Here is a 16,443-nt window from a genome sequence, read left to right on the forward strand (position 1 = left end):
GAACTGTAGAGAGCAGCCGAATTCCCATGCAGGAAGTCCTGACCTGCTACTGCCGGTATGTTGGAAGGCTGAAACTGCACCATGCTTTAACACCAGTAGTTGTGACCATGACACGACAAGTATTCGAGAAAAGGTATTCAGTAAGAAAACTCTATCTGGTGTATCCCCGTAGAGATGACAATCTTTTGGAAGAGGTTGCTGAAGGAATATGAAAACAAGAGAAAGAGGAGCTAGTGACGTCACAAGAAGTGAGAGTGACGCACTAAGAAGATATGTATGGACCTTATAGAAAACTGATGACAAAATAAGGAATCGAGTGAACATCCTATCCCTATGCAGAAAAGAAGATTTCACGTGTGAAGAGCACTGCAGAAAATGCCAGCTGTTTAATAACTGTACAGATGCAGCAACGCAAGTAGACTACGTAATCGTAGAAGCTAGCTATACGTAGTGAATAGACTGCAGGTGAAGCTGCCATTGTATAGTGTCTGGACATCGGTGTCACAACTTTAGCAAGTTCAAACCCACAGGGAAAGAAGGATTGAGAGCAGTGTGTGTCGCAGCAAAAAATTTGCTGGATATCGCAGACTTGAAGGGTGAAGCTGTTTGGCCTGGTATCAAAGCTTAACGGAACTGTTTATCTATCCATTAAGAACAGAAACCATGAGACGCTGAATCAACTTGTGTTAAGGTGCAAAGAAGGAACACCATGAGTGCCAAGTTTATTAATTCAAGACAATTAATTGCTGTAAAACGGGCTGAAATATGGTTCCTGTCACGTGAGCCAAGGATGGAAATAGGATTTGGGCATGCAGATCAGAACTGTGATGAGCGTGTGCCTGTACTCCCTTTTATTCCAAGAGAAGAGAATCTACTGTAAGGCCAAGTTCAAAGACAGTCTTCATGGCAGAGGAATGGGTGGTGAGAGATGTGGGTCTAATTGGGTGGTATGCAAAAGTCATGTCCACCTGCCAGCACCCGGGTATGAACTTACGTGCTGATAACAAGCTGAATGTTCCAGACATTGCATGAGCGTGCCAACCAGTTAAAGAGGGCCATATAACAAAGGGCCTTATAGTTTAAGAGCCAATAGTATTCTTTGTACTTAATAAGTTTTGAGGATGACTTGCACTAGAGGCAAGCTTAAGTTGTCCACCTGACTGTAGATGTCCTTTCACAATCTCAGTCACTATAGAAGGTATACTTAGATATTCCCCTTGAGCCAACCACATTCCCCCATAGGTTTTTCTTATTTGCCACATAGTATGACGGCACTTATGACACATTTTTTGTATTTAGTACTTGTGTATTTTTATGTAGTTTGTGCTGAGAGCATGAGCGAACGTCCGTTGTAACTCCTGTTTTAGACAATTGATGGTTGATTGAGACTTTGTCAACTTCCTGAGTCGGTCTGATTATTTGGTGTAAGAGTTACTCTGCATCCCATCGATACATGACAGGTTACTAATTAAGAACTATATGTTCAGAACCAATGGTGCCCGAGTTAACATTAGGAGCCAATGCTGGGACCTACTCTGGACTAGGCCAAAGATCAAACCAAACTACCCACACCTAATAAAGCTTGGGATACAGATCTGGCAACGAGCTTGCAAAGCCACTGGGACAGACCCATACGCTCCTCAGATCCCGATCGCAGCTACCATGGCAACCAGACCCGGGGGCCCGGCAGCCATATGAACCATGTGGGAACCCTATGGAATTGCCAAGCTAGGCGACTTAGCGAATGACCAGGGAATCTTGACGTTTGCCGAGCTGCACGACATCTCTGGGCTGCCAGAAGGGCAGTTCCTACTGCACGGAGCGATAGTCAAGAAGCTCACAAACCAATGGCCACAGGTGGAGAACCACGAAACAGAGACAGAGGCCATAGAGAACATGCTTGGCGTGGCAGAAGGGGGACACCAAACCTCGAGACTTTACAAATCAATGCTGGACTGCACCACCATGCAGGACCTTAGGTGCAAAGCGAAGTGGGAACAAGAGCTGCGACTACAATTCAAAGACAAAGAATTGGACGCCATAACGCAATACCACAAAAAAGTGTCCAAAAACGCTCGATTACAGGTTATACAGTTGTACATTCTCAACAGGGCTTACCTCACCCCGGCAGTTATCTCCAAATTCAATGGTGCCAGCGCCACCTCATGCCCCACATGTAACGAACCCTGCTCAGGGATGACTCACATGTTTTGGGGATGCCGAACATTACAGTCCTTCTGGGCGCAAATTAGCGCTAAGGTAGCCGAGTCGGATATCACATTGGACGTACAGTCGCAGAAGGCGTGCATCCTAGGCAGATACAAAAAGCGCAAAAAGAACAAGCCACTGAGCAAACCAAAAGACTTGATGTACATTCTAGCAAAAAGGCGCATTGCCATGGGGTGGAAGAGCCCCCACAGCCCTAGCGCAGCGTTATGGTGGGAAGACCTCAGAAAATGGGTGGCTGCAGAAACAGGGGCCTGGGAGACCGCACTAAGCAGGCAGAGAATAGATGGCAGCGAAGACCTGCAGCAATGGGTGGAGCTCACAGTGACATTATTTCATCCTAGACTAGAAGTTGCCTCCAGCGAGGACATAGGCGGCTCGGACAAATCTCCTACTGAAACCGGAACAGATTGAAGCGCAAGTGGTCTTGGAATGTTGGGAGGGTGGGGCTGGGGGGGACTTGTTTATGCTTGCGTAGGGTAAGCTGTTTTTCTTGTCATACTGTTGTTAAAACCAATAAAAATATATATTTTTTTAAAAAAAACATTAGGAGCCATTGCATGATAATTCTGGCATGTCAGTTTCTCAGATCCGATTCTCAAAGTTGTCTATCGCTGGTGAAGGTATCAAGGTTTCAGTTACTGAATGTGGTCCACATTCATGAAATGCCATGTTGAGTGTCTGTTTGCATGTACATTAGTGTAATATTTAAAACTTTTCTAAGCAATTTTTTACCTGTTCATAGAGTAACGTATGTGCATGAACAATCTGGAGGTAAATTGGTCTCACAGCATGATGCTGTCACAGTTGTAGTTTGAACAAAAAGTGCATGTCTTTTTAATCCTCATTGTTAATTGGAATGATGCATGACCCGAACTGTGACGTTCTCTAGTATATATAGCCGACTGCACTGCATGCATAGTAATGGTTGAGCATTGGCTAGATTTTCTACAGTAGAGAGCTGAAGCAATTTAAGTGAGCCGCAACTTCCAGAGCATGTTATGGAAGATCCATGCCAGCAAAACACATTATCTATTGCTCTGCAGTTGATCCCGTTTACCTGTGGATAAGAAGCACAGATATCATGATGGGACATGATCAAAGAAGAGAGAAATAACTTTAAAGTGCAACTATTGTATGTATATTTAACGTTCATGTGAACTTCAAGGCATTTGTCATTTGATTTTGGCTTAGTCACTTGCTAGCATGCTAACTACTTAATCGGGTTGCTCGAATCATGGGCTGAGTTTCACAATCAAACAGTGTGTTCTAAGCAAGCTCACTGCTGCAGGCACCTGCCTGCCATCTCCCCCTCTTCTCACAGGTGCTCTCCATTTCCTCTCCCCCACATAAATGTGTTAAGGATACCAATCAGGAGTCACACACCGGACCAGGACTTTTGGTTTTATCCTGTGATGTGGTGCTCAATAGGAATACTTTTTCTTTAATTTCAATGAATTCGAATTGAGCCGATACCCGACCCGTCTCACACTCCCTTTTACAAATACTGCGGGTCACAATGAACCAGGCTGGTTGGTGAAAATACAATTTATTTTTAGAATTCACAAAAAGAACACATTTTTAAGTTGGGCAGCAATCACCAGTGCACTTGGTTAACCTGCTAGCAGAACATATCCAAAAGCACAATTTAATAGGAGCACTTTTTGAATTAGGATAGATAGCACCCAAGTTAAGGTTTCCCCCTGCTATGTTCTCTCAACCCACAAATAATCAAATTCTGACCTTCCCTCACATAATAAGAGGAAAAACAGGTTTTTAAGCCCTTTGCAAAAGCCTAAAATGACACTCGTATTTTGATAAATAATTAATGATGTTTGTTTAAATAAGGATATGCATATGTTTTATCACCGTATCAAGGATGTTATATCACTAGCAACCATCAGGCAAAGTATCACAAAGACTGGACAAAGACTGATATGTGGGGATATTTCTTCTCTGTGAAAAGAACAGTGAGCTAAAGACTTGGTTGAGACTCTCCCAGGGGCCATCCGCCCAAGAACAAGTCAATGGGCTGTGTTCTTGCTCGTAGAGAGTTTCCCAGACCCCCCCCCACCCCCTGTTTTGAATACCAAGTAACTTTGGGTCTCACCCTAAGTTACCAGGGGACTCCAGACGTGGACCCTTTGCTCACTGCTCTTAGAGAGACACAGCTTCACCTCACTGATGATGCCCAACAAGGTTGAAACACGTGTATGGGGTTGCTGTGGTACTCTTGTTCAGAGGAGAATTGCCTAGATTTTCGGTGCTGGACTGCCCCTGGGCAGGACAAAGACTAATATGTCGGGATATTTCTTCTCTGTGAAAAGAACAGTGAGCTAAAGACTTGGACTTGGTTGAGATTCTCCCAGGGGCCATCCACCCAAGAACAAGTCAATGGGCTGTGTTCGTGCTGGTAGAGAGTTTCCCAGGCTCCCCCGCCCCCTGTTTTGTAAAGTATCACAAAAGCATACAGTTCACAAAGCAGATTGAAATGGAAAACCTAGTGCAGCCAATTCACACATGGAACAGTATGCATTATGCAGTTTTAAATGTAAAAACGGTTTTTGGAAAAAACGGCTGAAAAACACAGAATTGGAATGCGGTTTGTGGGCAGGGTGATGGATGCACAGCACAGGGACAATATAGAAGTAAAAGGAGAGCTATAGGTGGTGAATAGAGAGAGATTTGGAAGGTAGAATGAGGTTCGTTTTTATGAAAATAGAGTAGTTAAAAAGAGAAAATCATTATTAAAATGAAAGGCAAATAACTAGATTTAATGGCTAAGAAAAGAGGAATGCCACCCGCGAATATAAGTTACGCTGCAGTTGTAACCCTTCACGGAGTATACCCCTCTGCTTTAGGGAAAATTAATTTATTTAATCAAAAAATTGCTAAGGACTTATGAGCTATGCAAGACAGAAATGAAGAGAAAAGTGGCACTAACGCTTGGAGATCAAGGACAAGATGCACAGAGAATTCTGACAGTTGGACAAGTTATCAGAATATGGATAGGGTTGCTTAGAGAGTGGAACAAAGACAAAAATCAAGATGAGGTAGACTATGTGTTATGGGATGTGGATACTCGCAGTCCGCTCTAAAATTTGTGATTATGCACAGTCAACCGGGTTCTGGACTCTAGGGCTCGGGTCATTGGACGACAGACTCTCTGGGCAAAAGGCAGCTGGGCAAAGGTCTGGTCACAGCACAGCGACGCATCAGCGGGAGGGAGCTGGTAAGCGGGGCAAGCAGTTAGTGGGCAAAAAGCTGGTCTGGTTTCAGGAGGCTTCTCAAAAGAACATCACAGCTTTCTCTTTGGTTATTGGGATTTTTAGATCTGGGGTCTCTGGATTGAGGCCTTGCTGGGATGGTCAGCAATGCTTTGGCCTTTCAATGGAATCTGGAATCGGCTATGCTTTGGCCTTTGCAGTGGGATCTGGAGTCTGGGGGATGAATGTGGAAGATCAGGAACGCAGGCGCAGGAATTCAGGAAAGAGTGTGTGTGGAGCTCTGTCAACCACTCATTTATAGGGCATGGTGACATCATAGAAGTATATGGCAGGGCAGGCGTAGCTAAGCATGCCCCTAACACCCGGATAGAACAACCAGGAGGTGACTCAGTTTATGAGACTGTATTTTATGACGTGCAAAGGCTTCCCACAGTTACTTTAGCTAAAATCCATTTTTGCCATAAATGGCACATTGTTACCATTGTGGCATCTTAACAAATTACATAAGCAGGTTACATATGTTATGCAGCCCATGCCAGTCCAACTCTGCAGTCTGTAAGACATTGTTCATTTTTAGTGTGAAATATTCTGCCTGAAACTCTAATAATCTATACAGGTGTATGGATAATCATTAGGCATATCAGTATTGATGTTCACATTGGCATCAGGTACACTTTCCATGGAATACCAATTCTCTGCCATTTCTGTTCCCACGGTGGCAGTGAAGGATACAACATCTTAAATTACACCCCCCCCCCAATTACATTAAAACTGTTAACTTTTTACATTTTTGAGACTTTCTGCTGCAAGAATAACTGTCTTCAAAGTTTCTTAATAAAATAGTCTTTTGAAACAAATGGGCTGGCTTTTGTCCTACACTGGACCATTCATTTTTCTCTTCAGCTACCACCAACTGTCCCTTCAGCCCTTTTATGGCCCCCTACACATCACAGGTTAGTGTCCCAGAACTTCTATTGTCCCAGCTTGGAGCACAGATGAATGTCTGACGAGCATGTGAACTTTTTGTCTTGGTCCATTCAAAGTTTTTCAAGCTAGCAATTCTCACTTTGGTGTCCCAGAAGTTTATGGTGTCTCCATTTGGGGGAAGGCCTCAGCCTAGCCAGCAGAAACCTGTTCTGAAGCTCCCAAAGCAGCCAATGCATTTTAATTCCTTTATTTTGTTCTGAATCAAACAAGCCTGGTGAATCAAACATTTCATATATGTTCCCAGCAACAAACCCCTTTACATTGTTAAACAAGGGCAGGGCCTTATCCAACATTAAAGTGTTTCCAGTGTAGCTGTAGTACAACTTCTTTTTTATTTCTTCAGATCTGAACAGCAGCCTGTCATTCAGGGATACTGCTCTTGCCTGCTAGAGTACAATGTGATTGTGGAGGGGCATGGCAAGGTCTCATTAATAAAAAGTATTGTGATGAGTAACAGAGGAAAAAGAGCATCAAAGCAGCATCATTTCTAAATGTAAATATTTCCCTTTTTTCCATGGGAACTGTGGATTTTCAAGCAGCAGAGCAGCGCTGCTTTGATTTGCTTCTTTTGGGTGTAGCCCAGAACACACTGGCAAGATGGTGCAGCCATCCTTTTGGTGCTGCAGGGTGCAGTTTTGACGCAATGTGCCCCAAAGAGCCAGCGCAGCTATTTTGCTGTTGACTGCCAAAGCGCAGCTTTGTTATGGAGAAAAATTCTGTTGAGTGGGTCAATGTAACCCACAAATGTCAGCTGTGATGCTACCATGCCGCTCCTCATAATTCCTGGGATGCTATGGAAATGGAAGAGGTGCTCCTCGGGAGCCCCACATTCAATTTCCTTGGTGGCCATGTTGGGTGAGTATTTGTTTGAAACGATGGGTTCCAGTGAGCATGCAACCTGTTCTTTCCAAGTGGACTGGGACGTAAACCTAGGGTGCTAAATAGCAATAATCACCAACACCATGGGCTACACCAAACAGTAAGGACTCCGGGCCCCAGCATTCAGGTCCCCTCTTCTCTTGATCCTGTAACTTGGGCCCAGGCCATTTCCTGCCAGTGAAGACCACCAGGCAGGTGAGTATTACTTAAATGGCACACAAATAATTGATTTTATTTTACAATTCCTTAAAACATTTGCAGATACATGTACATCTGCAAAATGAGGAAGCACTTAACTTCAGAGATGGTTCCAATTCAAGGTCATCATTATACCAGCAACCAACTGACAATTTAGAACGACATCAATGAAGGATGAATTTCAGATATACATCAACGTCCATTTCTTTGAGTACCATAGCACTATTGAAGATCAATGTATACGAAAGTTTCCAAATGTGTACCTGAAATTGTGTATGTGGTAATCATTTCAATCAATGTTGTTTGTACTTCATTTGACATCTCTTTATTGTTCTCTTCCTTCAGGTGCCAATTCATCTCAGAGCAGCTCACCAAGCTCCAGCGCACCAAATTCACCAGCTGGATCTGGTCACGTAAGGCCAAGTACACTCCATGGTTTGGGACCCAAGCTTGGCGGGCCAAGATATAGATCAGGAAGGCGCAAGTCAGCCGGCAGCATTCCTCTTTCTCCTCTAGCAAGGACACCATCTCCAACTCCCCAGCCACCGTCTCCTCAGCGATCTCCGTCTCCTTTACTAACCCATGCAGTGGCAAACTCTAAATTGAGTCAAACTTTTCCTTCCAGGATGCACTCCCCACCAACTATTGCAAGACATATTGTGAGGCCTAAAAGTGCAGAGCCACCAAGATCGCCCCTACTGAAAAGAGTTCAATCGGAAGAGAAACTTGCACCCTCCTATAGCTGTGATAAGAAACATCTGTGCTCACGTAAACACAGTCTTGAAGTGACTCAAGAAGAAGTTCCAAAGGAATCGTCTCAAAGGGATATACCACTGCAAAGTCTAGAAGAAAATTCAAGTGATGCCCCCCCACTCACTAGAGCTAAGCCAGTGGAACAAGGTTGTTTGAAACGCCCAGCTGCAAGAAAAATAGGGAGGCAGGAATCGGTGGAGGAGCTGGACAGGGAGAAACTAATTGCCAAAATTGTCATGCGTAAGCTGGATCGGGCTGAAAAACAAGAAATACTTCTGAAACAAAGCACTGCAAGGGAAGCAAGTGGTGAACCTCAAAACCCAACACTCATTCGATTTGAGGAGGAGGATAATAAAATGTTTCCAAAATCTGCTGAACAGTTCAATCTCTGTGATGAAAATACTGCACCAGAGGAGAGCCACTCCGTAGTAAGCGCAATGAAAGAAAGCCTTTGTCAAGCACACGTGTCTTGCCCTGTAAGCCATTCGATCGAACCTAGTCACTCCCTGAATGATCTACAAAGAATTTCGACAACGCAAGCAGGGCATGAAATCCCCTGTCACTCACCAGATAAAGTACTAAATACAAAGGTGGAGAATGCAGATAAACCCTCAACAGCAAAGGACTGCGTCGAGTTTGAAAGGTTAGATGGTAAGCATTTGAATATGGACTATCTCAGAAAGAAATCTTTTGAAGAGAAAGATGATGGCTTTTGTCTGCTCCTGAAAGCCAAAGGTGTGTCAACAGCTCACGATTTCCTTGCAACCAATGCAAGGCCCGTCACTTTGCAGCAAGATACAGCAACTTTGTCAGATGTCAGAAAGTTTCTGAATGCCAACTCTGGTGCGCAGATGAACTCTGTTTCTTTTGGTTCTGTAAAGTCTTTGAGTAGTCGACCAGAAGCTGGTGTTGAAAAGTCATCCATGATTTCTACAGATTCTTCAGTCAGAAAAAGCCCTTCTGAATATAAATTAGAAGGGAGGTCGGTTTCCTCCTTGAAGCCAATTGAGGGTACATTGGACATAGCCCTTCTCTCGGGACCAAAGGTCCCAAAACCAGATCTTTTTTCCCACTTGCCTCTGGACAGTAAGCGCAACATCAATGACGCTGGACCTTCAGCCTTAGCAAAGCAGAGTAATACAGTAAAACAAGATTCCCCCTGTCAAAATGACGTCCTAACCTGTAAAAATATGAAAAGGTCTCATATTCAGGGCATCCCTTCGAATCAGTCGCAAATCAGTAACAGTCCAAATATTTTAAAGTCAATAATTAAAAAAACACCCGAGCATAAAATAAATGCTGGAGCAAGTCCGTCTTCAAAACAACTAATCAGTGAAACTAAATCCAATCTGCTAACTGAGCCTCAAACACAAGAGCATGCTCGCCGAGCATCCTTAAATACCGTCCAGTGTAATCCCATGCCTAATACTCATACCACATTAAAGCCGTTATCTGAGCAAGGATGTTTGACTTCTGGAAAAAAAGTAGGAATAGAAGCTGCGGACATGAGTGAACGATCTGACAAATGCCCATTGGAGTGGAAACCACAATTTCCTGTAGTAGCCTCCTTCAGTAGGTCTACACCATATGAGGCCAGCCAGGCTTTTCCAACTATTACCCCAGATGAGAAAAACATTGACAAGGGTGTTGTCCAACCTCGGGCAGATGCAGGTGAACATCTGAAATGTAACGGCTCCACAGTAAATATCTCCAAAAGTTCAACACAGTCATTGGTGACAACAAATCCTTCTTATTCCACAGTGCCTGCTAATGTTGAAGCCAGAAACCTTGATGTTTGTATTGACAGAAAGGCATTATTCCCCAAAACATCATTACAATCATTGGTAGACAGCAGGAATGTGTCCAAGAAGTTACCTGAAGGATCTCCTCAGAAAACTGACTGCAGGCTTCAGAGCACAGACAATGGGGAACAGCCCGTGACGGTCAGCCATGTTTGTTTACCTGTCAAGGGCGCCTCCTTCCTGGAACATGAGCAATCCTGCCTGCCATCTGAACAGGACACAACCAATAAAGCAACAATAACAAAGCAGGAAGCCAGCAATGTCAAAGCTAAGCGTGTGCCAGAGACCGACTCACTGGCATCTCAACAGGCAGACAAGAAATACATTTCACAAAAACAAAGCACTGCAAGTATGTCCAATGTGGAGGATGCCATTAGGACATCATATGGCTCCGTTGCCAACGAGAAGCCCATCAGTTCCAATAGCAGAGATGAGCTCCCTTCAAGACCACATCCTCTCAAGAAGGCTAACCTTGATTATGCAGACATTAAACAGATTGTTGAGCAGGATTGTGGACTGGCACATACCATACAAAATAAAGACAGCACTTACGAAACGACAAACACATTATTGTATAGGTGTCACACAGCACCGATTTCAGAGTTTAGTAAATCTATGCAAAAGCAAGAAACAGACTCCACTACACCCATGCATCTACACAATAAGAGGGAAAGCAAAGGTTTATCTCCAAAGCACTTAAAGATTACCACGGTTAAAGACTGTGCCTCTGCTTACCAGCAGGCAGATAAGTGTCCACCAGGTGCTGAAAGCCCCATCAAACACAAGAGGGTGGAAGAGAAAAATAGCTCAGAAGCACTTTATAGTCAAAATGAGCATCACCCTATGTCTGCAAGCTATAGCGAAGTGGTTAAAGAACCAGAGAAGACAGTATCTGGAGGCAAGCAATCATCAGATTTAAAAGCAAAACAGACCACCCCTCAAAAACATGTGACATTGAAGCGTTCACCTCCAGTCTCTGGACAGGGTCTCTCTAATGCTGCCCATCCCTCTCAGAAGCAGGTCTGTGGCCAATATGTCTCTCTTGAATGTAGACCATCCATCACTGCTTCTTCTACAGACATTCCCGTATCCTCTACTAAGGGTAACGCAGTATCAGTGGAGCCTCTTGCACCCACTTGCACAGAAATAAAAAAACTCAAAACAGCTGTCACCAGCAAAAATGAAATGGGCAAAACTGAATGCCAGAGGCCTGTTTGCAATACTGTTGTTAGAACCGATGTTCAGTATCTTGCTAGGAATCCAGGCGCTACAGACATTACCACGGCTGCTGACAACACTTCCACAATCGAGACAAAAGCAATTCCGCTGAACGCTACCACCAGAAAACAGAATGTAGGTAAAGACTATACCTGCTCAGTAATGGTACATGAACGTTCCTGTGCACTTTCTTCTGAAAAGGACCTGCGTCAGAGACGGGGGAAGGAGTCATCGCGAAGTAGTCCTCAAAAGAAATCAACCTAACTTCTCTGCATCTCAGATGTAACTTGAAGACTTCTGACCAGAAGTTTGAGTGTACTCCGACTACCTTCAGAAACGAGCACTGTGTGGTATTTTCACAAAGAGAAGCTTCTATGCCTCTGAATGTTGTAAGGGTGTGCGTAAAAAGAGAGATGCCCTTTTATCAAAATGGCTTCCCAGGTGTAACTTGAACGGTGTTACTGTACTGCAGTGATGGGCACAAAATAGACATGGGATTTGGTTGCTCTCCGGTGTTGCTTGTGGCCATCTATGTATACCCCGGAGATTCCTTTTGACATGTCTTGGTTATCAGTGATGCTCATAGTGCACTGACACAGGGTATTTGGCCACTTGAAAAACTCTGGAAGTTAGCACTGCCATTCTGTACACTGCAGTACATACACACAATTACCAATGCAGTTCAATGGGATGCCATTAAAGTGCGTACATCTTCCATGAACACAAGTCATGCCTTTGGTATTGAATGTAGCGTTGTGCACTTTGCAGCTGACTTACATCATTCACTATTATTTTGTCCATTTATTTTAGATTATGTTGTCATTTATTGCTCCGTGATGTCCAACAAAGCAACATTAACAGCCACGTTTAGAGCAGGAACAAAAAGAAAGGTTGAGGAAAGTAGCTTAAAAAATAAATAAACATAAGTAAAAGTGAAAGCATAGTCAAGAACAACTAAAGCTACGAATATCAGTTTCTTATGAGAATTTCATGATGAGCTGTTAAGAAATATATATGTGTGTGTGTTTATATTGCACTGAATCGAGATAGCTGTGTATCAGAAGTGGTCTTAACCACAGCTTTCTGCTCGTAAAGCACCTTACAGTTTATCACAGGCCGCAGACCAGCAATTAAGTCAATTAAAGATCTGTTCTTACCGATGCAGTCGGATTCGCTTAAGTCAGGCCATGCAATTCTTCATACAATTTACTAAGCTTTGGTCAGTAGATGTACACGCTGTTTAGAGGAGCATACCCCTGGCTATTTACTAGTCAGATAAGTACCCCTTTTATGTTTGGTTCTTCCATAATTATATTTTAATCTGCTTTAAAATCACCCCCAGCTTTCATTGGAATAGCAGTGTTATATAAATAACCCGCCCTGGTTGGGCCGCTCGGGAATTGAATGGAATTGAATGGCAGTAGGATTAAGCGGAAAAATAGAACAGATTAGCATTTATAATCCCCACTGTATTGGGATTCCAACGCAAAAACCCATCCCTTTTTGTTTTGAATTCCTCTTATGTCACTTTTTTTTCAAAGTCTAATGTTGTGCCATAATATCTGAGGGAAAAAAAGTGCCATACTTTTTTTTTGTTGATTAACCGATTAGGAGTTCCATTCATTCTATATCATTTTGTACATTTTCTTTTTAGTGGTCTCTCGTTTGCGGGTAAAAGTAGAGTGGGTGAGGAGAAAAGTCCATATCGTGTCATCCATGTTTTTTGTAAAGACATATGAGGATTTTAATACTTTGCCGGGGCCTTATGTTATAGACAAAGCTTGCTGTTTTTAGCAGGTAATTCTGGATTTCGCATTCTTCAAATGCATCGTGTAGCTCCATACATTTCATAACATGAACTCTTTATTTGTATGCAAAAAAAGAAATACTGTAAGAAAAATATATAACAAGGGGGTTTTTGTACAAAAAGGGGCCCTTGGAGCTATTTGGTGCTTGAATGTGACTGTCCTTTTTACTTTTTGCTAAGCCTTATTTCAATTTTGTATATTCACGTGTTTTGAAGGACATATGTCTGCGTTTGGACAGAGAATGTTGTGATACAAGGGAAGATGATATGCATCTGCAAGACTATTAGGCGAAACATACACATTTAGTGAACGCAAAACCTCTACTAGTTATTGACACAACTGATGGGGAAGAACTATGAGCAAGGAATAATCAGTGTAACCACCAAAGGTGAAGTATGCAGTGGCATATCTGCTAACACGCATGTTCCCAAGACACTTGCCAACCAGTATAGAAGATTGCGTCCTCCGATCTCACATGGTTTCCAATGGCACTCTATTTGCAAATACTGATCCTGACTCTGGTACTCGGCAGTGTGCCATGCACAAACATGCATTAGAAAATTAGGCCAACGCACATTCTTTTAACCAAGGAAATGACCTGGCTGTAAAGCAATACTTCTCCAGTAGGAAGGAGTTGTCAGACCTCCGGGGTTCCTCAGCTAGCATATGGGTTAGAATATTAATGTATTTCTGACCTGGATCACTTGTGCTTAATTCATGAAATGTGTGGGTTTACTTAATGCCCACGTTGAAACCGTATACATGTATGTCTCGTTTTCCGGTGTATCTCGATGTTTGCAATTCATACTGTTCTGCAGTCCCCGCCATAAGATAGTAGCCAGGTCTGACTGTGGCAATAGCAATTACCTTGTTGCTCATACTTAGCTAAGTGGGCTTAGCTTAGTTTCTTTGGGCTTCCTTGCTCTCGTTGGCGTAGGACCAGCTCAGCGTGCATCTGGATCTGCTATTCGTTTTTTAGGAAGTCTTGTTTTTCACTATGTTCCACAGTGAAGGACACACCATGGAGATCCATGCTTTCATGTAACTGTTTCCTCTTGTTTTCAGCCAGGCTACCTTTTTATCTAATGACATTCCTTGTAGAAGAGTATTGCTAACCCCAGACATGCCCATGTCAGGTTGGCACAGCTATAAAGCTGTTTCGCAGCATGCTAGATTTTAGGCTATTTGACCCCATGCACTTTATGACTGGTTTGGTTGCTGATGGTGCCACAATGAGTAGCAGAGTGTATCCATCCACTTCCCCACTCAGCCTTGAAAAAGCTAATGTGCAACTGCTTTGTTACTGCCAAGGTTTGACGGGACAAGGTGGCAGGGTAGAATTATTCAACTAGCATACTAGGCTGCACCTGGCAACTCAAGTGTATTGCCTGCACCTTTTCCGTATGCCTAATCAGAAAGGGGGGACCTTTGTAGGGAGCATGTCTGCCCTGAGTGTGTGAGGGGAAAGAGGGTTCGGAATGCCCTGTGAGCAAGCCTAAGCAGTGAGCTATACTGTGGGCTGTACTTGGAAAGCTATCGAGAAACTAATTTTGAATCCGAGGACGATCATATCTCATTTTCACTGTGACTTAGATACTTTAAAACTTGCAGGCCAAATCACCTTCCAATATTCATCAATAATTTCTGAACATCAAGCAGGATGGCCATTTACTTTGAATAAAGATCAGTCAAGCAGTTTCGAAGAGCATAGCAGATTCCATGGTGAATGTTTTCTGGCGCCACTTTAACCATGTTGCCATTTGTATACCCCAAAGAAATGTAGGCGCCACATTGTCTGTAATATGTTTGAAAAAGAATGATCACAACTCGTGTGCGTGTGATTGTTGCTTTTTATTACCAAATACAAATGGACCAACGCACTTGGTTAGCATGGCATTACGATCTCTGAGCTTTTTCATAGTTTACAGCCTTTGGCATTTGAACTATCCCATTGTTCATTTAAAGCACATCTAAAACCATTTGTTTACAAATTTATCTTTTCTGTATATTTTGTATAGCACATTTTTCACTTTTGCCAAATCAATTTTGCATTTTGGAAATCTCAAAGCGACTAACTTGTGTTCTTGTGTTATCCGTCTGTTGGTGTTTCTCTTACCTGTTAGCTGTTCCATGGAGATGCCATTGTATACTATCTGGTCAGTCTTTGTGTGGTTGTATACTAAATGTGCACCTTTTGTAGTACTTCCTGCTGTAGAGTCCCCAGCTTAAGAAAGAAGAAATGTTTGTTAGGATCTGTGAATTACCGTATTTGCACTGCAGTCTTCTTTTCTCTCAAATCCCCCATGGATGTCCTAATTGTTGTATATTGAACAAATATTTATACTTATGCAGTTGCATAACATTGAAATAAAAATGCAGCATGAAAGAATATGAAATTGTCACATTTCTTTGTAATGAATAGGACACCATGCCTTGAAAAACAAAGACAACATTGGTTGGATGACCTTTGAAACAAAGTGTCATAGTTAGAGTCACACATGAATGGATTTTTTGCTGCAAGCCTGTATGGGCACCCACCGAGGATAATTATAATGGCTTGAAGGTTTGTCCTTGATGTTGGGGTTGAAGCGCTCTCTGGAAACTTAAAGCAACACCACAAATCACCAACTCAATTTGAACTTACCAGAAACTGCACATAAACCCTTTATAGCATTATACATATATGGGGCCATATGCTTCATCAAGACATTGGTTTTGACCCATGGCACCTGCATGGTGGGAGAGCTGGATTACTGCTGCCACCAGTCAACCTGTTAACACGTGAGCTTGTTCCAACTGGCAAATGTGGAGTATCTTTCAGCACACTTTTCCTCTGCCAGCCAGCAGCAATGCAGAGACGAGCGGGCTTCTTCTAAGTATGGGTCTGCACGCCCAGCAGAGGCAGATTGTTCACAACGTAAAGCAACAAACTTTCTTGAGCAAACTCTTTATAAAGAGCAAAAACAGGACTTTTTGACAGAGTAGCGACTGGACTCATAGAATGCATACTACATGTTAACTGGTGTAGACCAGTGGTCTTCACCCTTTGGCTCTCCAGATGTTTTGGACTACAATTCCCATCAACCCCAGCAAGCATAGTCAATGTTGAGGGACCATGGAAGTTGTAGTCCAAAACATCTGTAGAGCCAAATGTTGCAGGCCTATGGTGTAGATACTTGCTCTGCTTCAATATTCCTTCACTCATGCTCAGGCCAAACATATTGAAAGAATTGCCATTTTGTAGCTGCCCCAGTCTGATCAATAATGACATAGCCAATATCCATTCCTTTACGTTACCACAAGAAAACTGAATCTCCCAGGTCAGTAGCATAACCCATTGCAACT

The 16,443-nt window shown here is 43.0% G+C and overlaps 1 protein-coding gene across 5 annotated transcripts in view; it reads left to right on the plus strand.

The window, feature by feature from the left end:
• MAST4 (microtubule associated serine/threonine kinase family member 4) overlaps window positions 1-15,494 on the plus strand; it is a 2,307,007-nt gene extending 2,291,513 nt beyond the window's left edge. For all 5 annotated transcript variants that reach the window (XM_069627380.1, XM_069627381.1, XM_069627384.1 and 2 more), the window contains one exon: window positions 7,863-15,494. In XM_069627380.1, the coding sequence (XP_069483481.1) occupies window positions 7,863-11,554 (3,692 nt within the window). In that variant the 3' untranslated portion in view covers window positions 11,555-15,494. The remainder of the gene's footprint in view (window positions 1-7,862) is intronic.
• Window positions 15,495-16,443: the final 949 nt, after the last annotated feature.

This window comes from Ambystoma mexicanum, chromosome 6p, assembly GCF_040938575.1.
Source record: "Ambystoma mexicanum isolate Mex_15411 chromosome 6p, UKY_AmexF1_1, whole genome shotgun sequence".
In the NCBI taxonomy this organism is placed as follows: domain Eukaryota; kingdom Metazoa; phylum Chordata; class Amphibia; order Caudata; family Ambystomatidae; genus Ambystoma; species Ambystoma mexicanum.